The sequence below is a fragment of the Bos taurus genome, chromosome 16 (assembly GCF_002263795.3).
Source record: "Bos taurus isolate L1 Dominette 01449 registration number 42190680 breed Hereford chromosome 16, ARS-UCD2.0, whole genome shotgun sequence".
NCBI lineage: Eukaryota > Metazoa > Chordata > Mammalia > Artiodactyla > Bovidae > Bos > Bos taurus.
Window position 1 is genome coordinate 58397388 of NC_037343.1, and position 26996 is coordinate 58424383.

General features: G+C 42.5%; 2 protein-coding genes across 3 annotated transcripts in view; one reads left to right on the top strand and one right to left on the bottom strand.

Annotated features, from left to right (window-relative positions):
* Positions 1-13495, bottom strand: part of ASTN1 (astrotactin 1) — a 356522-nt gene extending 343027 nt beyond the window's left edge. For both annotated transcript variants that reach the window (XM_024976863.2, XM_024976862.2), the window contains exon 1: positions 12602-13495. In XM_024976863.2, coding sequence (XP_024832631.1) covers positions 12602-12884 — 283 coding nt within the window. In that variant the 5' untranslated portion in view covers positions 12885-13495. The remainder of the gene's footprint in view (positions 1-12601) is intronic.
* A 6586-nt stretch (positions 13496-20081) lies between these two features.
* BRINP2 (BMP/retinoic acid inducible neural specific 2) overlaps positions 20082-26996 on the top strand; it is a 142316-nt gene continuing 135401 nt past the window's right edge. Inside the window, exon 1 of the mRNA XM_024976864.2 lies at positions 20082-20925. The gene's annotated coding sequence lies outside the window, so the exon portion shown is untranslated. The remainder of the gene's footprint in view (positions 20926-26996) is intronic.

A 26996-nucleotide genomic window follows, 5' to 3' on the forward strand; every position in this document is an offset into this window, starting at 1 on the left:
AAGAAAACCCAAGTCTATCTCACTTAGGAATACTGACGCAAAATCAGTTCAGTTTAGTTGCTCAGTTGTGTCCTATTCTTTGCGACCCCATGGACTGCAGCACGCCAGGCTTCCCTGTCCATCACCAATTCCCGGAGCTTACTCAAACTCATGTCCATCGAGTTGGTGATGCCATCCAACCATCTCATCCTCTGTCATGCCCTTCTCCTCCCACCTTCAATCTTTCTCAGCATCACGGTCTTTTCCAATGAGTCATTTCTTCACATCAGGTAGCCAAATACTCATAATAAAATATTAGCAAACAGAATCCAACAGCATATTAAAGGGATAATGCATCATTCACCAAGGAAGAATTATTACATGAATGCAGATAGGTCAGTATTTGAAAGTTTATTAATATAATGTATCCTTTTAATAAATCTAAGGAGAGAAATCACATGATTATCTCTCTAGATACAGAAAATATAATTTTTAGAAAAAAATTATCAATAGGGAAAAAACACTTAATTCGTCCTTAATATGGTAATTTTTGCTTACCTTAATCCAAAAGCCATTAACATTATTGCAAGACAGCAGTGCTGTTGCCATTAAAGTCAGGAAAAGACAAGAATTCACATTATCACATTGTTTTTTGACCTTATATTGGAGTTCAACCAGTGCAATTAGATAAGAGAATGAAATTAGAGGTAAAGAAACTGGAGGAAAGGATATAAAATTATCAGTATTTGCATATGATATGTCTATGAAGCTAAAATATTCAGAAGAAGCAACTGAAACACTACTATGGTTAGAGATTTAGTAATGTAATGGGGGTTGAAAATTAACACAAACATTAGTAGCCTTCATATATACAAATATAATTGTTGAAAAATACACACACACACACACACACACACACACACATATATATATATATATTCAAAGCTATGGACTTTCCAGTAGTCATGTACAGATTGAGAGTTTGACCATAAAAAGGCAGAACGCCAAAAAATTGATGCTTTTGAACTGTAGTGCTGGAGAAGACTTCAGAGTCCCTTGGACACCAAGGAGATCAAACCAGTCAATCCTAAATAAAATCAACCTTGAATACTCATCAGAAAGACTGATGCTGAAGCTGAAGCTCCAATACTTTGACCACTTGATAAACTTCCCCTAAGACTTAAGATGTAGAAGCCAAAAATAAATAATCATTAAATTACATAAAATTCAAAAGCTTCTGGAAAACCATCCAACTAAACAAAAACAGAGGTGATATCAGAAGACATACATATACATCCACTTGAGAAAACAATTTCTCTGAAACCCATATTATAATCAAAGAGATAAGTGCCTCAGGGTTTTAAAGTGCTGCTAAAAATGCAAAGTGAAGTAACAATGACACATCACTTTATACTTAGTAGACTGACAAAAATTAGAACACTGGACAATGCCAATTGTTGGCAGGAGTATAGGGATGTAGGAACTCTCAAACACTACTAATGAGAATATACAGTGGGGCAGCCATTCTGACAGTGCTTAGTCAAATTAAGTGTATATAATCCTCATGAGCCAGCAACGCTACTCCTGCTGTATATCCCAGAGAAATTTCACAATGATCTCTGAGGAAATGTGCATAAAAATGGCTACTGCAAAATTATTTATAGAGATAAGAAGTTGGAGGCAGTCTGGACATACATCATTGAATGGACTGGTAAAATCTGGTGGATGGCCATCATGGATTGCTAGACCTATGCTGTCCAATTAGCCTTTCTGCAATGATGGAAATGTTCTATATATGCACTTTCAAAATGATGGTCACTAGCCTATCATAAGGTTATTTAAACATTGATTACTTAATTTTTTAAAGAAAAAATTGGTTCCTTAGCAGCACTAGCTAAATTTCAAATGCTAAAAAGCCACACATAGGCTACGGACTACCATATTGAATAAGGCAGGTATAGAACATTATCATTATTGCAGAAATTTAATTACAGACTAGAGTGTTGGGCTGTGTTCACACATAGTAACATGAGTGGATCTTAAACTATAGTGTTGACTGAAAAGAGTAAGAATCAGAATGTCATTCTATCACATCACCATTTAGTTAAATTAAAAATACACGGCCACATAAAAACTATCCACATTTCACAAGAACAAATTTAAGAAAAGATACACATTAAAAAAATTAGAACGCTGGCCTGTGAGAAAGAGTAGCTGTAAATTGGAAGTAGGGATCTGTTGTGTATGTGTGTTCAGTCGTGTCCCACTCTTTGTGACCCTATGGACTGTGGCCTGCCAGGGATAAAGAAAGCCAAAAAACAAGTGAGCCACGGTAGGAGCAGGGCTCTCTCAGATCTATGATAAAATGGATTTGGATTAGGGAGTACAATCAACTCAAACCTCTCCATTGAGATTACAAAAGCAAAACAAACCAAAAAAAGCGGCAACATTCAAGAAAACCACCTGCTAATATTTATAGCAGTATTATTCTTAATTGTTAAAAACTGGAAGCAACCAAAATGCCTTTTCCTAGGTGACCAGATAAACAATCAGTGGCATATCCACACAATGTAATATTATTCAGCACTAAAACAAATGAACTAACAAGCCATAAAAAATCTATATGAATGAATCTTAAATGCATAACGTTAAGTAAAAGGAGCAAGTCTGAAGAGGCCACATACTGTGTAATTTCAATTATAAGACATTCTAGAAAAGGCAAAACAAAGTGAGACTAAAAGATCAGTGGTTGCCAGAGTTTGGGGGTAATGAAGAAAGGGCTGAATAGGTGAAAGGTGAAGGATTTTGTGGGGCAGTACAACTATTTTGTATGATAATGTAATTGTGGATGTTTGACACTGTATATTTGTTAAAACCCCATAGAACTTTGTATAAAAGTTCAGAGAAAAGAAATGACAAATTAAGAGAAAAGAACAAATTAAGAAATATCATTTAGGAGGTGGGGTGATCCCAGAATGGAATGCAGAATGTGACAAAACATGAACCGTTTCATAAATAAATGAAACAACTTCTCTGCAGGAGTAGAGGAAGGTAAAGGTATTGATCTAAGTAACTAAGTGACCAAAGAAATGAGTAGGATCTGTAAGACTAAAGGAACTGTACACAGGAGCTGTACTCTAGCTGGTAAAGTTTTTCCCTATGGGGATATAAGTGAAATTCTGATACTTCCATACATGTATAGTGGAGTAGAACAATTAAATAAATGGATGGAAGACAGTGGGAATCAGGTTTTCTCACTGTTGGAGTGGAATAAATAAGGGAAGGGGGCTAGAATGATCCACAGACTAGATACACATAGTAGATGTTATTAGATAATTAGATAATGGATTATAGCTGGAGACATCAGTATGAAGTTATGCTCAATATACATACAGATGGTTACATATGGAAATATTTATAGGTATGTGTATACATATGACTTAGTAAAGTGAGAGAAAAGTGGAAGTGTTAAGTCACTCAGTCATGTCCGACTCTTTGCAACCCCATGGACTGCAGCCAGTCAGGCTTCTCTATCCATAGAATTCTCCAGGCAAGAATAAGTGGAGTGGGTAGCCATTCCCTTCTCCAGGGGATCTTCCCGACCCAGGGATTAAACCTGGGTCTCCTGCATTGCCGGCGGATTCTTTACTGTCTGAGCCCCAAGGGAATCCCTATGACTTAGTAACACATATATTTCTTCATTCTGTTAACTCAAAGGGCCTAGAAGCAACTAACACTCAGTATAAATCAGTATACCTAGTCCCCAGATCTTGGTTTTTAGTATTGTTTCTCCAGTGAACAAACTTGGGGCTCATTGGAGAAATAGCTGATTCTATGGCACCCCCCTCCAGTACTCTTGCCTGGAAAATCCCATGGACGGAGGAGCCTGGTAGGCTGCAGTCCATGGGGTCGCAAAGAGTCAGGACACGACTGAGCGACTTCACTTTCACTTTTCACTTTCATACATTGGAGAAGGAAATGGCAACCCACTCCATTGTTCTTGCCTGGAGAATCCCGGGGACAGGGGGAGCCTGGTGGGCTGCTGTCTATGGGGTCGCACAGAGTCGGACACGACTGAAGCGACGTAGCAGCAGCAGCAGCAGGAATGGACAGTGGTGGGATGGGGAAGCAATATACAAGATGAGCTTGGAGCAGCTTGTAGTGACAAAAATAGCAAAGTGCTTAAAAATCAAAAACAACAAAAATCTATATGTATTAATGGGGTTATGTCAAAGAAACACAGAAGGCAACTGAAAGAGCTCACATTAGCTAAAGCTCAAACAATTTGAGCAATAAAATCAATAAAATAGTATTGGGTATGATCCAACGTATAAAATAAATATTCATGAGTTCATATGATATAAATAAATGATTAAATCAATACATTAATGAGACATAAGGGAAGATTCTCTCCTAGAATAATTCAAAACAATTTATATAGATTCTTGGCCTTCAAAAAGGTAGACCCATAACTTCCCCATTCTTTTTGTATGGGATATGCGTAATGAACTCCCTTCAAAGAGAACAACGTGGAAAAGGGGAAAGAAAAGTAACTTCTCAGTGTAGAAAAGTGACAAATTCAGCCAGGTGATCGAGGTCAACAGGTCATAATGATGAAATGCACCCTTGACATGATGCAATGAAAATGACACTACAGCTTCCTCCCCCAAACTCAAAGTCCGAATCTAAGCATGAGAAAACGTTAGACAGATCCAAACATTAGACAATCCAAACAAATTGAGGGACATTCTACAAAATACCTGGGGAATACTCCTCAAAACTGCCAAAATCATCAAAAAGAAGTTTAAGAAACTCTCATAGTAAAAAGATGCCTAAGGAGATGTGATGATTCAATGTTAAGATTCAGGTAGGATCTTGAGGCAGAAAGAAGATAAAAACTAAGGAAACTTAGTTTTTAAAGATAAAAACTAGGTAAAAATTAAGGAAATCTGAATAAAGTATAGACTTTAGTTAATAGTGACATGTCAATATTGGTTCTTTAATTGTTAAATGTATCATACTAATAAAGATGTTAATAACAGGAGGAGCTGGGTGCAGGGTATATGGACCTCTGTATGGTCTTTATAATTTTTCTCTAAATCTAAATCTGCTATAAAAATTGTTTACTTCTTTCAAAAAGGCAAAAAAAAATTGAGAACTGCCATATATTGGAGAAAAGCTTATTTTGAAAGGATACATGCACCCCAGTGTTCACTGTAGCACTATTTACAATAGGCACAACATGGAAGAATCTAAATGTCTCTTGACAGAGGAATGGATAAAGACAGTGTGGTACACCCACAACACACACACACACACATACACACTGCATTAAAAAGAAAGAAATAATGCCACTTGCAGAGTGACATGATGGACCTAGAGACTGTCATGCTGAATGAAGTAAGTCAAAGAAAGACAAATATATGATATTGCTTATATGTGTAACCTTAGGGTCTTCCCTGTAGCTCAAAGGGTTAAGAGTTCTCCTGCAATGCAGGAGACCAGGGTTCGATTCCTGGGTCAGGAAGATCCTCTGGAGAAGGGAATGGCAATCCACTCCAGTATTCTTGCCTGGAGAATCCCATGGACAGAGGAGACTGAAGGGGTCCGTGGGGTCGAAAACAGTCAGACACGACTGAGCCACTACTACTACTACTACACTATGTGTGTAATCTAAAAACTGGTACAAATGAACCTATTTACAAAACAGAAATTGTAGAAATTGAGTCACAGATGTAGAACAAACTTGTGGTTACCAAGGGGGAAAGGGATGGGGAGGGATAAACTGGGAGACTGGGATTGACATGTACACACTAGTAGATATAAAAGAGATAACTAATAAGAACCTGCTGGATAGCACAGGGGACTCCATTCAGTACTCTGTAATGACCTATATGGGCATAGAATATAAAACTAGTAGATATAGGTATATGTATACCTGACTCACTTTGCAGCACAATTGAAAGTAACACAACATTGTAAATAAACAATATTCCAATAAAAATTAATTCCAAAAGAACTGCCAGAATGTTTGAAGCCCCTTTTCTTTCCCTCTTCCTTCACATCATCTACCTTTTCACCAGAAGTAACACCCATCCTTTGTGTTTTTCTGACACCTTGCTTTTCATACAAATTGTACATGCGCATGTATACCTAAACATGTTGTTAGTTTGAATTTTATACAAATGGAATTGTATCATTTGTATTTTTAAGCTAGTAGCTGTTTTCACTTAATGATACATTTGTGAGGTTTCCCCATGTTGGTATGCTATGCTATGCTATGCTAAGTCACTTCAGTCGTGTCCGACTCTGTGCGACGCCAGAGACGGCAGCCCACCAGGCTTCCCCGTCCCTGGGATTCTCCAGGCAAGAACACTGGAGTGGGTTGCCATTTCCTTCTCCAACGCATGAAAGTGAAAAGAGAAAGTGAAGTCACTCAGTCGTGTCCGACTCTTAGCGACTCCATGGACTGCAGCCTACCAGGCTCCTCCGTCCATGGGATTTTCCAGGCAAGAGTACTGGAGTGGGGTGCCATTGCCTTCTCCTCATGTTGGTATATGTAGCTGCAACTCATTATTGGTAAATGTGGCTAGATAATACACTATCAAGTGACTATACGCCTTGTATACGTCTAGCCTTCTATTAACAGAGGTTGGGTTGCTTCCAGGTTTTGCTACTACCAACAATGCCACCACAAATGTTCTTGTATATACATGTAAGAAGTCCTGTGTAATAAAAACTTAGAAGTGGAATTACTGGGTCATGAAGCATGTATATTTTTAACTTTACTATGTAATATATACCAAATTGTTCTACAAAAGTCATCATGTCAATTCAGACTGCCATCAAGAACAATTTAATTTTTCCAAATTTTGTTCCTTGGAAACGTGGAGATCAATAGAGGCACTTTGTTTTTTTCTCTCAGTCTTTAAAGTATATATGATTTTAAAAATATTAACTCTATTTATAATATTTATAGTAACAGTGATGATAAATGGCAAGTTTTGGTATATTGAAATTTACCATAGGCTTTAACTTGTCCTTGGAGATTAACTTGCTCAAAATAGAGCTTTTTCTGCTATCCATGTACATGTATTTGAACTTGGTATAAAAGTGAAGAAATAAAGACTTGGCATATTCCTGCTGAAAAGGTGCCAAGTTCTGTTCTTGTAAACTGGCCTTAATCTGAGAAACTACTACATTTTGATTACATTCCTCAAAAATAAAGTATAAAATATATGTATATAAAATATATAGATATATATATATTCTGTAAAACAAGACCTCAATCTTGCCTTCAAAGATATATAAAGAAATTAAGCTTGTATTTTACTTTTCTTTCAAAAACTTGAATTCAGACCAGCTCAGTATATCTAGAAGAGCATTTGAAGCATTGTAAAATTCATCACTCTTGCATTCAACATTCCTTTGATGTAAAGTCCACAGTTCTGTAGAGAAACAGTAAATAGTAACCCTCTCAATACCATAAATTAGTGCATTCTGCTAGTATGAGTTACATGAGTGCTGAATTCCCTACCTTAGGATTGCTACCAGTCAGCCTCCCATGTTTTAGATGGGGCTGCCACTCTATATGAATGTGTGTGCTGTTTACCTGGGCAGCTCACTGTAGCAGAGAGCAAAAAGAAGGAAAAGGAACAAATTTCCAAGTTTCTTCTTGAATGGGAAGATGGATGGATATGTGAAAAAACAGTGCAATACTTCCTATTAGGCAAAGCTCAAAGGTAAGTAGAAAACTATGTCTGATGTTATATTTGAAGCCAATCATAAAGTTCAGTAACTGCTATTCAAGCAGCATCACTGCGCTCTGACGGTGAATTCTAAGGACAAGATCGCCCGCTACAAACTTCGGTGGCCTTGGTCAAGAAGCCGAAAGCACAGTGCCTTCTGGATGGCTCCGTTTCACAGCGGAGCCTGCTCTCTGGGATCCCCAGTTTATATTTCTGTGGGGCCTTTCTCAGAAAAGCACAGAGAGTGTTCCCTTAATCCCTACCTACCCTACCATGTTCATCATGACTGTGGATGCCATTGCATGCCATACAACATGACTACTCAGACCTGGAAACTATGAATGAAGCAAGAATTCCCCGATTCTGCTTAGGTAAGTACACCTACTTAGATAAATACTTCTTGATGAAGTTCACCCTCTTCAGCATTAAGGCTTATGTGAGAAGTCACTCAATGGACACATATTCAAAAGGTATTTACATAGAAGCCACAAAGGACTCCTTTATACAAACTGAATATATTTTCCTACTCTATCCATTGCCAGGGCTCCTTTTATTAAACCATGAAAAAGAATAGATTTTTAAAACTTTTAAGATATATGAAATAGTAACTAAGAGAAAGACTTAAATGTCATATTGACCTGAGTTCGAGTTACAGATCCATCAGTTATTAGCTATGTAACCCTGAGTAAGTTACTTAACCTCTCCATCCTTTCCTTTTTCTCCACTATGGAATAAGTGGAAAGTCCTCCTGAGTTGACACCAGATCTGTCTTCAAAGCCTGTTCTTTTAACCACCACACTGGCCTGCTCCAGACACTTTGAATAGCACCTTGCATGCAGGAACTCACTACATCTCCGCAGGCTGATTGATTTATCTTGAGGCATACCTTCTTCAATCAAAAGCCATGACAGCTAAAGCGAAACTCCCAGGCACAAGAGAAACAGCTTTCTTCACTAAGTTTTACACACGCTCAATAGCTGGGTCTGAAACAGAGGAGCATCCCTTTCAAATAGTAATGAGACTGATAAATATGTTCTGTTCACATCACAGAAAACCACACTTCAGCACAGAAGCCATACTTCAGGTTAACCAGTTGTCTCAATATCAGATATGCCTCCAAATCTGGAAAGTCTACTGTTTTGAAAGATGAAGATGCACGATTTTAGTTAAGATACGAAATTTTAATTGGCTAGTTCAGCAAAATTTTATAGTTTCCTGTCTTCTGTATCTAAATATCTTGAATTAGGAACTGCAGTTATTTTGCATGTTATAGAAAGTTTACAACACTTCTGAAAACAGGGGTTGAGATGACCTAAGAGGTGCCAGATAGGTGCCATAAAAAGAGGTGCAGCCATAGTGCAACCAATATTCCTAGGAAGTATGGCAATCTAGAGATGGCACAGCTTCACTAAGAACATTCAAATTCAAAACTATGTGTAGCCAAACAAAACACATCTGAAAGTTACATATGGCCCTTTCACCAGAATTTGCAAATCCTATTTGCAAATTCAGAGAACAGGAAATAATGCCACCTCCTTCACTGTCCCTCAGTTATCCTGCAAGCAAAATTGACAGTGGTTTTGATGGCTGAGACAGCCTCTGCAAGTCAGGCTTCAGTGCTTCTTACGTCAAGTCAACCCTCCCCTGCCTGGCTTTTAAGCCATGGGCCACATCCCACTCTCAGAGCCAGACATGGTTGTCTATACTCTCAGACCACCAGGCTAATCTCCGTACTACTCCATATGCATGCTAGTCCCACACTCATTCCTGCCACCATCCTTGGCTCATCCTTTCCATGACCTCAAATGGCTTCACCACTTCTAGGCCAAGCCAAATTTAACCTATCTTTAATTTTGTTCGTGTCTGTGTATGTGTGTGCACGCAACGCATGTGCACTTTTTTAAATTCATGCAAAGAGCACAGAAAAGGGATGAATGAACCCAAACTACTTTGGTTGGGGTAGGGAAGGCTTCACAGAAAGGTGACATGTGAGCAGGGTATAGAAGGAAGAAGGCCGCCAAGTGGAGGAGAGGGAAGAGCGTGTATAGAATCCCGAGAGCCAGAGCAGGCTTGCAGAGATAAAAGGCTGGAGAAGGCTATGGTCAGAAGACCCTTGATGCCTCAATGAAGTGATAGGACTTGATCCTGGAGACAGAAGGATCTGATCAAGGCCCCTAGTCAATCCCATATCTTCCATGGAGTCTGCTCTTGCCATGCAAGTGTCTTCCTCCGAATTCCTACAGCCTTTAAGAACCTTTAAGAACCACACAATCAGGTGTTATTACTCTCAGTTCTCAGGGCAGGAACCTTTTTCTTTTTAACTTCTATACCCTAACAGCACTTAAAAATGCTTAGCAAGTAAATGCTCAGTAAATTCCCAGAACTGACTGATTCAAATTCTTCTAGGGGTGGATTAAACAAACCAGGTTCTAGAGATAAGAGTAGGAAAAACTCTATAAGTCAAGGTCACTATAGACCTTACTATTGACCACGAGTGACAGGATACAGGACTACAAAAATTAAGTTCAAAAGCAACCACACTTGACTTCTGTGAACTTGGACTCCTCTCCTTTTGTCCCCTGCTTTGGCCCACTGCCCCAGCTGAGATTCACTCCTATTTCCCCTGGGAATTTAGAGCCAAAAGGGGAGGTACGAGCATATCTCTGGCTCTGAACATACCCCCACTGACTGGGAGGGCTGGGGACAATCAATGCATTTAGCAAATGCATCTGCCCCTGAAATAAAAGTGTGTGTCTGCTCCTGTGTGTCAATGCCAAGTTGCAGAAGGTTACCATAGCAACTCCAGCAGGATGCTGCAGTGGGCAGCTTTGCACAGAGGTGCAGAAAACCCATTCTTTAACATGTGGGCTTTTGCTGTACACATTGGATCTGAGCAGGCACATCATGGCTTCAGGCCCTGCCTTTGGGATTCTGCAAAAAAGGAAGTGGAACATTGAATATCTGCTCATCCAATCTTCCTTTTTTCATGTACCACACATGTCCCTTCTCATGCATAGTAAGCACTGCATGTAGAGCCCCCAAATAGGCTCTTTAGAAACATATAATTCCCTACACTCATTCTTACACTGGATGATGAACAGACTGTGTACTTACTTGCACATCAGCATGACTTCCAACACAAAATTTACATCCACCAAATAACCCAGCAATTGTACATTTCAATGAACAGCGTATCCACAATGTCAGCATTCCCAGCCAGCCCCCAGTTTTTGTATTATTAGTACATTTCTAATGCAAAAGTAAACACCATCAAGACTATAGGTTGGGCTTAATGAGATCTACCGAGCTCTACTCCAGGAACTATAAACCAACTTTTCAAAGGACCAGGCAGTTTTTGAAATTGTTTTTCCACAGACTGGAGAGTGGGGGTTTACTCATCCACTTCTTAATGTTTCATGTCTCATAAGGAAAGAACATGAAAGGGATGTGAAATACCATTCCATTTGTGGTTCTAACCTACATATAGCCATCAGGAAGCCATGTCCCTACAAAGTGAACTTTAGTTGGTAGGGTAGTCAAACGGATGGAAAGCTTCCTGGACATTTTCACATTTTTTTCCTTGGATCTAGAAACTTACTGGTGGCTGTCTGTTAATTCTCTCCTTGGCAAAATAAGAATGGTGGTTTATAGCAGCACTAAAGAAATGGACTGCATGGCTGGCCTGCACTGCAAGGTGAGGTGGATCTGCACAGGGAGAAGTGAAGGAAATTTTGGATAACAAAGTCACATGCACCTGTGCATGCAAGCTGCAGAAGCAGGACCACAGTATCTTTTGCAGCTCAGTAGTGAAAAAAAGAGGAGTGGACTAGAAGTAATGTAGAAGTTCGAGTATCTGAAGGAGTTTTGTGGGCTAAGAAAATTAAAATAGGATACCAAGAGAGAGATGTAAACAAAGGAAGGAAGAGCTTCTTGACCCAGGGAAGCCATTCTTTGTGCAGGAATGCCCGTGTCTATCTCTCTAAGGAGGTTGAGAAAAAAGATGCCAATGTTAACAGACCACAGTCTGGATGATTTCTTTATTCAAGGAGTTGGAGACTTGGAGGTGTCTGTTACACGAAAGCATGGAGCTAGGACTTGCCAGATTGGACACCAAGGCTGTAAGAAACTTGTGTTCCGAAGGAAGGCCAGAGTGTCAGCAGCCTGTGTGTGCTTAGTCCTGTCTGACTCTTTGCGACCCCCTGGACTGCAGCCGGCCAGGCTCCTCTGCCCATGGGATTCTCCAGGCAAGAATACTGGAGTGGGTTGCCATGTCCTCCTCCAGGGGATCTTCCCAACCCAGGGATGGAACCCAGGGTCAGCAGCCTAGTGACAGATAAAGAGCTCTCACTGAGAGAATTCTTGAGAATCACCCAATCTGCCCTGCACAGGCCTGGCTAGGTGAGCAGTAGATACCTATTTTTAACTGTCCCCAGGAGATGCTGTTGGGGTCGGGGGGGAGGGGGGGTGGTCCAGGGGGCTTGAAGCCAAGAACTGAGCTTGTGGCCTGGGAGCAGGAAAAGGGCTTCTGGGAGTTGAGCTGGGAGCAGCCAAGAAGGGCTCCGGTGCGTGTGCTTATGAATGAAAGCCGGGGACGGTTTCAGAGGGACTCGGGCAACCTGTTCCTTGGGGGCCAAGGCAGCGCAGGGGAGGTGGGAGGCCCAGCATCCGGGTCGGATTCGGGGGAGAAGTCAGGTGCACTGAAGCGCCCGCCTGTAGGTCGGCTAGGAGAATGGTCTGGGTACGGGGCGGATCCAGGGAGGTAGGGTGGGGGAGGGGAGGTAGTCGGCGAGTGGGTGTGGAGAGCGAGCCAGAGTGGGGGGGCTGGGGGCGCCGGGCCAGCGCCTCGGGCCGCCTCGACCTCCCCCGGGACTCACCCAACACGAAGTAGGGCAGCTCCGTGTTCTCCAGGTCGTCCACCACGACCATTTCTCCCGGGAAGTCGTTGCGTACGGAGAAGAGGAGCTTGGGTTCGGAGGCCGAGGGGCTGTGCATGATGTTCAGGTCGTTCTCGCGCAGGAAGGGCAGCGCCGACACCGTGATGCTCTTGAGCTTGCACTCCAACTCCTTGGAAGGATCCACGTCGCCGGCGGCCGTGGCCAGCACCGTCGCCGGCCCCCAGCAGCAGGCGAGCAGGGCGCAGAGCCCGGCTAAAGCCATCTTGAGCCCCGGCCGCCTTCCTCCCAGCGCTGCGAAGGTGGGGGAGGCAGCGAGCGGGGAGGGAGCGAGCGAGCGAGCGAGCGCGGGAGGCGGGGGAGGTTGGGGAGGGGATGCGGAGCCGGGAAAGCCCGGGTCCCCCGGACCCAGATGCCGCTGGCCTGGTGCAGGGCTGAGGAGAGCCCGCGCGCTCTTTGTTTCCCGGAGCTGCTTATCTGGGGAAGGCAAGAGGGGAGGTGGGGGGGAAGTGGGGAGAGAAGAAAGGAGAAGGAAGGACGTCGGAGGAAAGAGGAAGGGAGCTGAAGATTCTGGGGAATCAGGTCAGCCCCCAGCGGGCAGCCGGTGCTGCCGCCTTCCTCCTTTGCATCCCCCCAGCAGGAGCACGCTCTTGGCTATTAACTACCTGCACAGCATTTTTTTTTTTTTCCCCAGCCGTTTTTCCAATGCAAAATCTTCCCTCCCGCATTATCTTCCTGATGGCTTGGGAAGGGCGCGCGCGCACACCCCTTTAAATGTGCTTCCTCAAAGCCAGTGATGGGGGGTCTGTAGATGCAAATACTCCCCCAGTTGTTTTGTAGATATAGGTGGTTCCATTCTTGTCTTTTTTTACCCACTAAAATTGGATTTTTATATTGGATAAACGTGTGCTGGAATAAATGCACGTGTGTGTTATTACTCAGCACTAACGATGCAGAAATATGTTTAGAGGGAATATTTTGTATGTACATATATATAGATAGATTGTGTGAATGACAAATAACAAAGTCAGTGTATTGCATACAGTTAAGCAGGGAATTAGAACTTTTATTTGCTATTTCTCTTTCCCTTTTCCGTTCCATTTCTGTTACCAATCTTATCTGTGGTGAGCAATATAAAGATCATTTGGAGCTGGCTATAATTGATAGAAAAAGTAGAGCTAGCTCAAAGAATTGTTGAGCTTTTAGTTATAGAGAATCCAGTAAACAGAACAGAGCTGGAAGAAAATGTGAGAAAAACAAAGTTTCTAGACACCCTTAACAAACGGAAAAGGAATAAAAAAATATCCTTGGGCATGGGCCAGGTCAAACCCAGTCCAATCAAGAGTAGAACAGGGTAGATAATAAAAACGTCACTAACAACAAAAACCCTTGAAAGTTTTGTTTCCATTAGTGCTGGGCAGTAATGCCTTAAGTCTTAACAAAATGATGATAGTATGCAATAAACTGATAGAAAAGTGATTTTTGTATGTGCTAGTATCTGATGATTAACTGAACTTTCTCTTACAGGATAACCTTTAACTCATTTCAAAAGTTTGCCGAAACTAACACAACATTGTAAATGAACTATACTTCAATTAAAAAAAAAAGTTTGCCCTTAAACATTTATTCAATGCTGACTTAAATACTAAGTGCTGTAAGACTATGTTATAAATAATTTCTAATCTCTGGGAATTTAATGCACCACCATTTTCAAAGAGGATTTCCACTTTAGAACAATTTCATTCTCATTCTACCTAGTGTCAATTTATTGGCATCTCTGAATGTATGTCCTTTTAAAGAAACAACAAAAAAAGCTTTTGCCATATATTTGACAAGGTTACTCTAGTTGATGAATGGGAATAAAGAAAATGAGTCATATATTTAAGGTCACATTTAAGGAGTGAAGGTCTTGCTTATAAGAAAAGAGATAAAGACTTTATAACAGTTTTTTTTTTTTTTAACATATCTAAGAACTATTACCATGTAGCATTGCAAATTACTGCAAAAAGCATTTATCAGCTAATGACTTTTTTAAACTCTTCTTCATAGGAGATACTGAGATAAAGACCCCAGGGTGTCTCTTTTGCCTACTCTCTCTAGCATAAAAACCAGTATTAACTTTGTTACTCAAGGTTTCCCATTGAAAAATTAGAGTGATAACGAGAAAATACACTTGGTCTTAGAATGTGAGAAATAGCATGAAACTACCAGATCATCTATTAGTCCAGTTTCTCATTTGACAGATTAAGGAAGCTGAGGACAGTGAAACAGTGAAGCAGTTTGCATGCTTTCGTGTGGTCAATCGCTTCTGCTGCTGCTGCTGCTAAGTTGCTTCAGTTGTGTCTGACTCTATGTGACGCCATAGACGGCAGCCCACCAGGCTTCTCTGTCCCTGAGATTCTCCAGGCAAGAACACTGGAGTGGGTTGCCATTTCCTTCTCCAATGCATGCATGCATGCTAAATCACTTCAATCGTGTCCGATTCTGTGCGACCCCATGGACTTCAGCCCGCCAGGCTCCCCTGTCCATGGGATTCGCCAGGCAAGAATACTGGGACGGGCTGCCATGCCCTCCTCCAGGGGATCTTCATGTGTTGCCAGCTGACTGTTCACCTCTGAGCCAGGGGAGGAAGCCCCAGTGAAGCAGTTTACCCAAGATCAATCTGCCAAGAAGGAGTGGGGGAGTGAAGACCACAAACAAGATTTTGCCTAGGGCCCTTTCCACTACACAATTACAGGACATCTAGGTACACCCATGGATAATTTCTGGACTTTAATGGCTCCCAGTAATTCATTCAGTAAACATTTGCATACCTACCATATGCTGTGCATTAGACTAAGCATGGACAGATTCTAGGAAAAATACTCTTCTTGCTTTTGAGTAGCATATAATCTATTATTGTTTTGAAATCTTTCTTCCTCATTTTCTGAAGTGTATTGAGTCATTTTAGAAAACCCAAGTGAACCATTTGATTTTCTGATAAGTCAATATTGACTTTACTTTGCCTATCTATAGTTTTTACATGATTACATTTTTACATACTTTCTCATTCACAGTCACAAGAAAAAGGGTACATGGATTAAACGTCCATTTAGAAGAGGACGGCAGAGGATGAGACGGTTAGATAGCATTACCGACTCAATGGATATGAATTTGAGCAAGCTCCAGGACATAGGGAAGGACAGGGAAGCCCAGCGTGCTGCAATCCATGGGGTATCAAAGAGTCGGACACAACTGAGTGACTGAACAACAACAAATTGAATTGGAAAGACTTGGAATTTGTGGAAGGGTCGAGCAAGAGGACTATGCACATAAAAAGAGATAGTATATCGCCAGGGCACTGGATTCCTGTAAATATGCATACACTGTGATGTGGCCTTTTCTTAGGGAAGTAAACACCTAGAGATGGGGAGAAGTTGAAGTTCACAGGAACTAGAGCATCTCTTCTGTATGATGTTTTACTTTTAAATGGGACTGGGAGAAATTTGTATACATCTAAATAACTACCTTTGTAATCAGGCAACATGATGTAGTGAAGCAATAGACTTGAAGTCAAGTCTCAACTCCATAATTTGCTTCTTTGGAGGTGAGCCTGGAACATTATTATTTTGCATATTAATAACAGATAGGTTTATTACTACATATCCATCAGTGCAGCTTTTAATACCACTTTAAACATGCATATCATCCTAGAGACAAATCAGTTTGAACCTGGACTATTCTTATCTTCATTGTCCCCCTCAATAAAATGGGGCCACTGATCTCTGCCCATCCCACAGGTTATAGAAGTACAAATACTTATATTGACTAAGACACTATAAAATAGCAGGTTCTGTCATCTCCAATCCTGACTTTCTTCCTGAGGTCTGACTTCCATATTCCAGCTCCAATGGCCTTGCTCCCTGACTCATAATAGCTTTTGAATGCTTCTCCTGCTTTTGAACTCTTTCTTAGACAGCTACCAGGTTGATCTTTATTAATCTTACTTTCCTCATGCCATTCTAGTTTTTCTTTTCCCACAGGATAAAGTTCAAACACCATAGTTTGGAAATTCAAAAACTTTTCCAAATTTCATACTCTTTATTCTGTTAGATGTTGTGCTTACTACACTGTCCGGTTCCCATTCCCCCGCAACACACAAACACATCCCCACCAAATTAAAGTCCGCAACCCATTTTTACTCCTCCCATGCCATTCTGTCCACCACTCAGTGTTCTCCAGATCCTCTCTTATCTGCAGACGAATCTCAGCCCTTAGCTATGAAGTGAGACTTTCCATCACTCCCTTTACCCATAGGTCCCTTCACAGAGCCCTTATGTGCGTGCACACGTGCACACACATGCACACACATGCACACACACACACACACAAAACCTTAGAAGGTCAATGGCCATTTCCCAACATAGTGTCTTACATTTTTATTAGCAAAATAGAACATTTTTATTAGCAAAACAGAAACAATAATGCATGCTTTTTAGAATAGGTGTGAGAAGGAAATGAGACTATGTATATAAAGGATCTAAAATTTTGACAGTTGGTGCTCATGAGTGATAGCCGTTGCCACTCTTCAATTATTTCAGAAAGAAAATAGGCTTCAGAACTTTTTTCATGAGATTTTTTTCCCAGGTAGTAACCAAAAGCAAATCAAGTGACTAATACTCTTTGGCATATACCCAGGATAAATGATATGTCCACCAAAAGAATGTACAAGAACATTAATTGCATGTTTACTCATGTAAAACAAAAATGGAAACAACTCAACTATGCATCAATAGGAGAATGAATAAATAGCATACAGTCATGTGATGGAATACTACACAGCAATAAAAAATATTGTGCAACAATGTGGATGAATTTTGCAGACATAGGGGAATGAAACCAGACACAGAAGAGGTTATCCTCTAAGATAAAATATTTATGAAATTCATGACAAGGTAACATTACTCTTTGATGCTGGAAGTCAGAATAGTGGTTATCTCTGCAGGGAAGGGAGTTTGGACTGAGAATGTCAGGACAAGCTTCTTGGAAATGCTGTGGGTAGTGATCACATGGATGCATGTATAGGCAAAATATATCAAACTGTACACTGATGGAATTTGTAATGTCTAGTTCAGTTCAGTTGCTCAGTTGTGTCTGACTCTTTGCAACCCCACGGACTGCAGCATCCCAGGCCTCCTTGTCCATCACCAACTTCCGGAGCTTGCTCAAACTCATATCCATCAAGTTGTTGATGCCATCCAACCATCTCATCCTCTGTCATCCCCTTCTCCTCCTGCCTTCAATCTTTCCCAGCATCAGGGTCTTTTCCAGTAAGTTAGTTCTTCACATCAGGTGGCCAAAGTATTGGAGCTTCAGCTTCAGTATCAGTCCTTCCAATGAATATTCAGGACCGGTTTCCTTTAGGATGGTCTGGTTTGATATCCTTGCAGTCCAAGGTACTCTCAAGAGTCTTCTCCAACACCACAGTTCAAAAGCATCAATTCTTCAGTGCTCAGCTTTCTTTGTGGTCTAGTAATGTCTAGTATACCTAACTAAGCTGTTTTTTACATGGCTTTGGACACGACTGAAGCAACTTAGCAGCAGCAGCAGCAGCGGACCCTATAGAAGAAGAAAGCAGATGCAATTTTTTTTCTTTCTACAAGTTGTTTTCTTGTCTCCCAACTCTATACCCTTTCCTTCTTCTTTAGAGGTTTTGGAAATTTTAACTTTCCTTCCCTGAAGATTGGTAGTCATTTGTTCAACTTCCCCTTTCCTTTACCACTCCTTTCTACTATTTTTTTTTATAAGAGTCTCGAAATTTGGTGTCTTTTCACCAGGGAAAGTTCAGGGGGCCTCTGTCTCTAGGAAGCGCAGGAGTAAATAACTCAGCAGTTGGATAGTAACAGATTTAGACTTTCACTGGTCCACTTCCATGTTTTTATCCTCGGGACTGCTCTCTGACATGTTTTGTAGCTTAAGGCGAAAAGATACCTACAATCCAGAGAGGGAAGGTCAAAGCTATAAAAGATGCAGAGGAGAGAGTAGAGGTGAAAGAGATGAGTGGAGCTAAGGGGTATGTATGGGAGGAATATTTCTCATTTTCCCCATTCACTCAGAACAGCTGGCTTCCTGATGCTTTTTAGATAATCCTGGTATATACTACTTCAACATTCGGTAAACCTCTGTCTGCTTTTCTTTTTTATGCTTCTTTATGAAAATAATCCTTAATGTTGGTTTCCATTTTTAAATGAAACTAAATCAAAAGACTTCTCTCCCTTTCTGACTTCGTATTTTCCTCTCCATATTTTCCCCATCACACAAGTTAGTGTGAACCCCTCACATCCCTTTGCCAGCTCCAACCCCCAGCTCTTCTGTTGAATTGGATTCTTTCTTCAACTATTACGCTCCCATGCTCTGCCAAAATTTAGTGCAGTATGCTAGTTAGCTGGAAATATTAATTCGGTTTTGCACCCTCATTAGGACATTTAGAACTATATTTCATATTTTTTGATTCAAAGTTAATATTTTTTCCTTTACTCTTTCCTTCCCACCCCCATCTCTCTCTCTCTTTCATTCTTCCTTTTTCTCTCTCTTCTCTCAATTCACAGGCTCAGCAACAGCACCTGCTTCACAGAAACACAGAAACAAGGCTGTTCCTGTTCTGACTTCTCTAGTCTTCCTTTAAAAACCAAGTGGAGATTCCCTCTTCCTGACACACACTAAAGTGAAAAGAGGCATGCCCAAGGAAAACACCACAGGCAAAACAGTTCACTTTGGGGGAGGCAGGACATTTTTTCCTCTTAATTTCGCCCCAGAAACCTAAAGTTCTTTACTTTGCCTTTGTCTTCACAGTCCTGGTTTGGGGACATAATGTTTCTTGATTTAGCTGTTCAGAGTCTCTAGATCTCTTTCTCTGTCTGCTCACTGAGTTCCTGCTGTCTTTTGCCTCTCTCTCTCTCTCCTTGATCTATGATGTGTGTACATGTATGTGAGAGAGGCAGAAAATACAATAAGATAAAGATTCTCACCTGGGCAGTGATTTCTAATTAAGTAATTCAGGACCGTGACCAAGAGGCTAAAATGCACAAAACAACCAAATAAAACCTCAAATTAGAAGGAAAATGGTTCAAATGGGTCCTTATCTCTGCAAGTTCTAGTTAAGCAAGCAAACAAAATGGTCTGGGACAAATGATTATGGAAACTCAGAAGAATAGAAGAAAATGTAATTAGCTTCCAAGCGTCTTTCTGTTCCTCAGCCTTCTTCGACTATCCAACTCCCCAGTCATGAATTTATCCAAGGCTCCCTTATCCATACCAAAAAAAAAAAAAAAGTCTCTGCTGCAAAGCTGGGAGGGTTAACAGAGCTGGTACCCCAGCCAGCCAGCTAACCAAAGAAGACAGCCGGTGAGGCCCCGAGCCCGCCCCCAGTCAAGCCTCCCAGCCAATGGGCGCCCGTGGGGAGTGTGGAGCTGCGTCTCATTGGCTGCCCACCTACGTGCATTAGAAAGAAAGCGAGAGGCAGGCAGGGGAGCATTGTTATCTTAAGACACTCATCTGGTGTGTGAGCCTGCAGGTGAAACTGCTTAGGTGAAAAGCGCGGAGTCGGAGCGGGGACACGCTGGGCTACAGCCTGGGATGGAATCCGCCCGCCTCGGAAGCTGCTCTGCTCGCGGCTGCTCGGGCAGCGTCTTCGCTGAGCTCAGAGGACACCGTTAGCATTTGCCCGGGGATGTGCACCTGCCGTGCGCGGCGAGCGTCCGGGCAGGTCTGCAGGCAGCCGAGGGAGCAGTGAAGCTGGAGGAACTGTCTCTACCCATGGGCAAGGCAGTAATTCCGGGAGACAGACAGGGCGAGTGAGTCTCTACAGAGTTGGGAGGAAGGCACGAGCTTGGCTTTCTCTTCGGTGCAGGGATAGAGGACTCCCCGGGTCGGGGTTGGTACTTTCCTTCCCTCTCCACCCGCGAGCGCCCCGACCCAGCGTCCGAGCCCCACTTCAAACATGCTGTGGATGCCAGGCATCCTGGCTGCTCAGCTGGAAGAAGGCAGCAGGCAAGTGGTCTGACGGCGGCGCGGCGGCGGCAGCGGCAGCAGCAAAGCGGGGAGCAAGATTTGAAAAGAGACATCCGCTCCCTTTCACACGCTGAGCGGGAGGCATTCACGTTTTCCCCAAATGAGAAGGAGCCACGAGACATCATGAAGTAAAAACTTTGGAAAGCTGCCATTGGAGATGTTGCACAAAAACCTGGAACCTTTCAGGAGTCTCCTCCCAGGCGGTGGAGGTTTGGGGAGCAGCTGATAGAGCAAGGAGGGCTCTTGCAGGACTCAAGGTAACAGTGCAGGGGGTTGGTGGTTTTTCTCCACCGCCCTTTTTCGTTGTCTTTTTGGTGTGTCTCTTGATAAGGGGATGCTTTTGCTCTCCTACAGCCTTCTTGTCCTGGTGCCTGGCAGTTGCAGGCAGAGGGAATGATCCCCCTCGCCTCTTAGTTTCTGTCTTGTGGGGCTGAGCAGTGGACTTTGGGGTTTAGCTTGAGACCGTCCTGTTATTGCCTCCTGGTGTTGGTTGCATGGCTGTCACACGACTTGGGCACTCTGCCTGACCTATATTGCTTTTGCTTGGTTTAAGTCCTCAAAGTTAGTGCAACTCCCATTAGCTTCAGAAAACCTGTCAGGCTGCATAATTGCAGAAGATGACAAGGACTTCTGCCTACCCAGCGGATGCTGGATTGGACTGTACATGGTTCCCTATGTTTGGGACGGGCCCCCAAGAGCTGAGGTCGGCATACACGATCCACACGTTCACAGATATTCACACATTCCTAGAGCTCTATTCACATGTCCATAGAGCTCCCTGGCATGTCTGTAGAGGCCTGTCTCTTGCTCCCACGCACATACAGCCAGGAACAAATAAAGATTGAAGAGTGAACCCTGTGGGTTGCAAATAGTCTCCCCAGGGTGGCAGCAGGAACCCCACTGATTGAGTGGAAACTGGTAGCTTGCTGGGGACACTGGGGAGAGAATTGCTATGCTGGAAGGAAGGGCACGCTGAGATTATCTGGCCATCTTTCTGGGTACTCATCTAATGCTGCCTATGGTATGTGTGTGTGTGTGTTTGTGTGTGCCTGTTAACAGCTATATGAAGGAAGCAGGCTGCCTCTAGAAGCAGCATGCATGTGCAACTCCCTGCCCAGGCCCCAGATGCCTGGAGTGTTCTGCCTAGTAGGAACATGAACTTGGGAGCTGCTCTTCCAGCCCAGAGGAGTTTTCTGCTCACCAAGCAGTCCCTCTGCATGGTACATATTTATCCAGGGTATATAGACCTAAGCCAAATATCAACTAATAATCAAGCTAATGCACTGTAACATGACTGAACAGACCCCATCCATAAAGAACTGTGTGTGCTCTTCCTCGCTCTCGGAGTCAGGTGCCCTGAGCAGAAGCAAATGTTTTTGTTCAAAGGAGAGCAATTATAACAGGCCAGGCTTCTAGCTGGGCAATCTGAGCCTCGTCCAGCAGGGACAATGATCTGTCAGCATAGAGCCATCAGGAGAATAAAAGGTATGTTGTAAGTCAAGTATTTCTGCCTCTGTCTTCTCCAGACATGTGCAGGGCGAAGAGATTCTCTTTCTGACCATGCTTCCTAGAATACGTGCAATTGCCAGTGTTAACCAAGAAGCTAAAGTATTTTACAAAATCCCCTGGGGGGCAGTCTGATGACATCAGACGACAGCAAAGTGATTCTGGAGTTTGTGTGTTTTCCCTCTTGGTTTCATACAGTTATGTGTATGTTATTTGTTGATGGCAGGACCCTCTGGAGTTCCCTTCCATCCAAAATAAGTTGCTTTGCAGCACTGGGGGCATGACCAAGCACTGCTGTCACAATGATCCTGAAATTTTCCATCACAGCTGCTGCTATACATATATATGTGTGTGTGTGTGTGTGTGTGTGTATACCTTCTTTTTAGCTTCTGACTACTTGCCTACTGTGGGGAAAAACGCATGCTTTTTTCTTCGAGGAGGGATATGTTTTGAGTTGGTAGAGAGCCTGGATACTGTGAAATGTTTGAGGAAAAAGCAAATATCAGACCACGGTTTTCCCTGCTGGAGGGCAGCTGGCACCAAAGGGTTTAACAGCTGTTCTGCAGCCATGGAGAAGACAGTAGCATCCCGGACTCTTGCTTCTCACTCCTCCCCAAAAATGGGGCTGGCTTTGTCTCCAAGAATGGAGGGATGTGTGCTGCAGTGTGGCCACAAGAAAGGAGGAAAGGAGGGATGGGCTGGGGAGTGAGGAGGGTTCCTGCTCTGTTAGCATTGGGCCAGACTCAGAGATGGGCGATGTCTTCCCCCATTTAGGCCCTTAAGATCATCCTCTGGGTTTTCCCTTCTGGACTTCTAACAGGTTGTTTACTGAGCAAGACCAGAGGGCAAAGAACATACCTGCGTCATCAACTCCTTCTGATCCCCTTTCCCAAGACACAGGCTGGCCACTGGGGAGCCTGGCACAAAAACATCCTCTGAGACGGTGCTCCAAAATCCCTCCCCAGCTCATAAACAAGAAGTAATCTGGAGGGACTGGAGACATCTGTGTGGGTACTTTCTGCTGAGTGGGATGCTTAGTGTTGAGGGTTCCTGATTAGTGTTTTGTTTTCTCCACTGTGCAGATTATTTTTGGTGATTCAACTCTTTCTCTTAAATAATAAGACCTTGTATGTACATTTTACAATGGCATACTTTTCCAAAGGGCTAAAGGTATTTTAGGGAGTTCATCTAATTAATCTTCACATGCCTTATGGTCTCATTTATCTTTGATTACCCTAACAAGTAGAGCTACAATGAGTTTAGCCTCCTTCTTGGAAAAAGGAGGGCAGAGGACCTTGGAAGATGAACTAGTTTACTCTGAAACAATTCAGGGAAACTACGGAATGGGGTCTGGGTCTCGTCACTCCTAAATCACTCCCAGGCTCTCCAGGTATCTCCTAGGGAATGGTTTAATTGTGGTAGCCATGATTTGACTCAGCTGTTCTATAATTCGCAGGAATGGGAGGCTGCAGTAACCTAGGACTTCGCCTCTAGCACTGACCTAAGAGCTACGAGGGATACGAAGTCTTATTAAGACCTTGTCTTTGCCCTCAATGATCTTACATTCTAGTTAGGAAAATAGGCTTACATCTGGGGAAAAGCTAAATGACAACATACATTCTAAACAGCCATTCAATACAAGAAATTCACAAGGCTGACCTAATTCATCTACAATCGATTTGTGCAGATAACAAGAGCTCTCAATATTCCAAGGAAGGAAAATTTGAATTGTGCCTTGGGATAGAGTGGGATTTGTTTGGAGAGGAAGAGATGGTAAAAAGATCCCAGTTGACAGAGAGGCTCACTGCAGCACAGTTGAGGAAGCTGGAAACTTCAAGGCTTGCATGTTTCCATGGGATTTGCTCTAAGCCACTTCTCCACTTGGATCCTGGTAACTGCATACATCTGGGTTAATTACTTGAAGCATAGAGTGGCCTAGGGGAAGCTGCCCTCACATGAGACGGAGGGATTTGAAATGTTGGACATCTCATTAGACACTGAAAATTACCTAAGCCTTCTACCCACCCTCAAGTCTAATCCATATATTATAGGAAAAATAGTGCTCAAGGTCAGAGAGCTTTTCAACAGCATATCAAAAATTTTGGAGAAAGATATTGGGGAGGGGAGTAGGCAAATTTCAAGAGAATATGAGAAAATCTCATATTTTTTTTTTTTTAGACTGAGAATCTCCTGAGAGCGAGAGCCTTGATTTTCCTTCATTTCCTGTTTCACCACCCAAATATCCCTATTGAGGTTTACTTGGAGCCGGCAAAACGCCAAAGCCCTCAGGCGTTTAGCATTGAGGAGACTTTCCATCTTAAGATTCTTGAGCGTGCCCATGTACATAACCTCTCATCTTCCCTCCTTTTCCTTTTTAATAAAACATATGCTGTAGCAGTCACCAAGGAGGAGACCACAAAAGCAAGAGGGTGGGTGTGGTATTGCCCGCAGCTGTACCACGAGGAACTGTGATTGCTCAGCTGAACAGCAGAGGGGGGGAGTCAATCTGCCAGCCAAGGAAGGGCCAAGGGCTGCCTGGCACCTGGAGATGGCTCCGACCTGACAGCCACACACACTGACTCCAGTCATGAGCCTTGTTTTCTAGCGAAGGGGTCAAGGCAAACACAGAACTGGTGAAACCCTATTCCTCAGCCTTCACTTGGTTTGAGACCTTCATTCACTCTACCTGTCACTGGTTGCTTCGGTGGCCCCATTCTGACATGGACAAAATTCCAGTGGGGCCCTGAGAACTGAATGACTTACCTAAAGTCACTTCATTGTGGCTCTCAGGTCAAAAGGAAGGTCCCCAAGAACCTGGTGGGTGTGTGATTGCTTAGCCCCAGGAGTTCACTCTGAGGACAAGTCCTCAGGGATATGTACTTTCTCTTGAAAATTCTCCCTTAGGCCTTGTTTTCACCTTTGTTTCCTATGTTAAGTGACCCTGAGTTGGTTGGTGGGACAGAGGCCCTTTATTTTATTCTCAAGTATTGCCTGCCATGTTTGGGGGCTAACCTAGAGGTCCAGGCCCATGGGCATGTGGTTAGTGACTGTGGGCCAAAGCCCCTTCCATTTGGGGGTGAAGAGAGGCAGCCCAGTTGTCCTTCAGCCTGGGGGCTGCGAGGGATGGGTCTCATTTCAGTGACTAGGATGCAGGCTGCTGTCTCTGTAAACTATTGCTCTGCCGTGCAGATGGAAGTAAAGTTGAGAAACATCATTAGAGTATGGAATTCTCAACAGCCAAATGTTCTATCATTCCTTTCACTGAAGCTCACGTGAAACATAAATATACCTGGCATGCTGGATTAGGTGAAGGGTGGGCAATCTGATACCTCCCAGGACTGAGCTCTGCCCCACGCTGTAGTACTCATATGGCAGCCACCAGCCACATGTAACTCTTGAGCACTTGCAGTGAGTGTTGAAAGTGTAAAAATGCACACTGAGTTTTGAAGACGTGGCTTAAAGGAAGAGAATTTCAAATACCACAGTTTCTTTTAATATTGATTACACATTAAAATTATACTGTATATTTTGGGTTAAATAAGATATATTATGATTAGTTTCACCCATTTCCCTTTACTTTCTAATGTGGCTATGTGGCTCACATTATATTTCTTTTGGGCAGTGCTGGTCTAGTTTTGCAGAGCAGTGACAGCTAATGTGGAGAAAGAACAGAGGCTTAAAACAAGAGGGGCCAGAAACATAAAGAGAGAGAACTTGGATGGAAAGATGGTGAGCAGCCCAAAGAATGTCTGTCATGTATTTCCAAAGTTGAAAGTCAAGGAGGGTACAGATAGCTGAAGCTGGCTTGTTTGATGGTGACCTTACCAACTGTGACTCAGCCCAGTCTTAAGCATTTGTAGAGCATTGCTGCTCCCAGTTCACATGGAAACAATTAGCAGGTAGGAGGCCTAGGAATTTTATCCTAATTTTTTTGTGGTTCTGCCTGACAGTAGAAATATCCAAGTTAAATATCTTTAGGGTCTCACTCTAACATGTGAGGACACAGTAGTTGGGATCAGCTGGGTCTGTTTGACTTTCAAATCCCCTTCTTCCTTCTCATGCCTATCATATCATCATCTTTCCTTGGGAGAGTTTTCCTTCAAACAATATGTGTTGATGGTTTGGTGGGGAGAAAGAAAAGTTACCGCTGTGTGTTAGAGATTCTTTTGTGGACCTATCAGTAAGAAGAATGGGGAGAAGGCATAATTGTTGAATTTTATTTATTAAGTACAGATTTGAACACTAAAGTCCACCCATTGTTATGTTCTTTATTATTATTTGTTGCAATAAGGTTTGGCCACAACTGGAATTCCTCATATTTGCTTAGCCTTCTATAGTTTACAAAATGCTTTATACGCTTTCTCTCAACCAATTTTTACAACATCCCTGTGGGGTGGTTAATATCTCAATTCAAATTTTTCCATGATCTGCCCCTAAACTTTATTTTCTGATCCCTCTCTTTATATGCACTTCATTCAATCTTGCTTAATCAAACTGGTTTTCTTACTGTTCTTCAGTGTTCACTGTGTAAAGTAGGGATCTTAAATGAACCTCAGTTTTATCATTTATAAAAAAAAAATAATGCCCCATATCTCAATCTGTTCTAAATATTAAATGAGATGAAATACATAAGAAGCCAAACACAGTTCCAGGCACATGACAAATGTCAACATTCTTTCCAACCAAACATATTTCACTTTGATGATTGCCAAGATTAAAATGTTCATAGGTTAACACATTATGTACCCATTTCACATACACAATGATTCCTCTCTCCAAATTCCCTGCTTTGGTTAATGGGAAGACCAATCCCCCGGGGCCA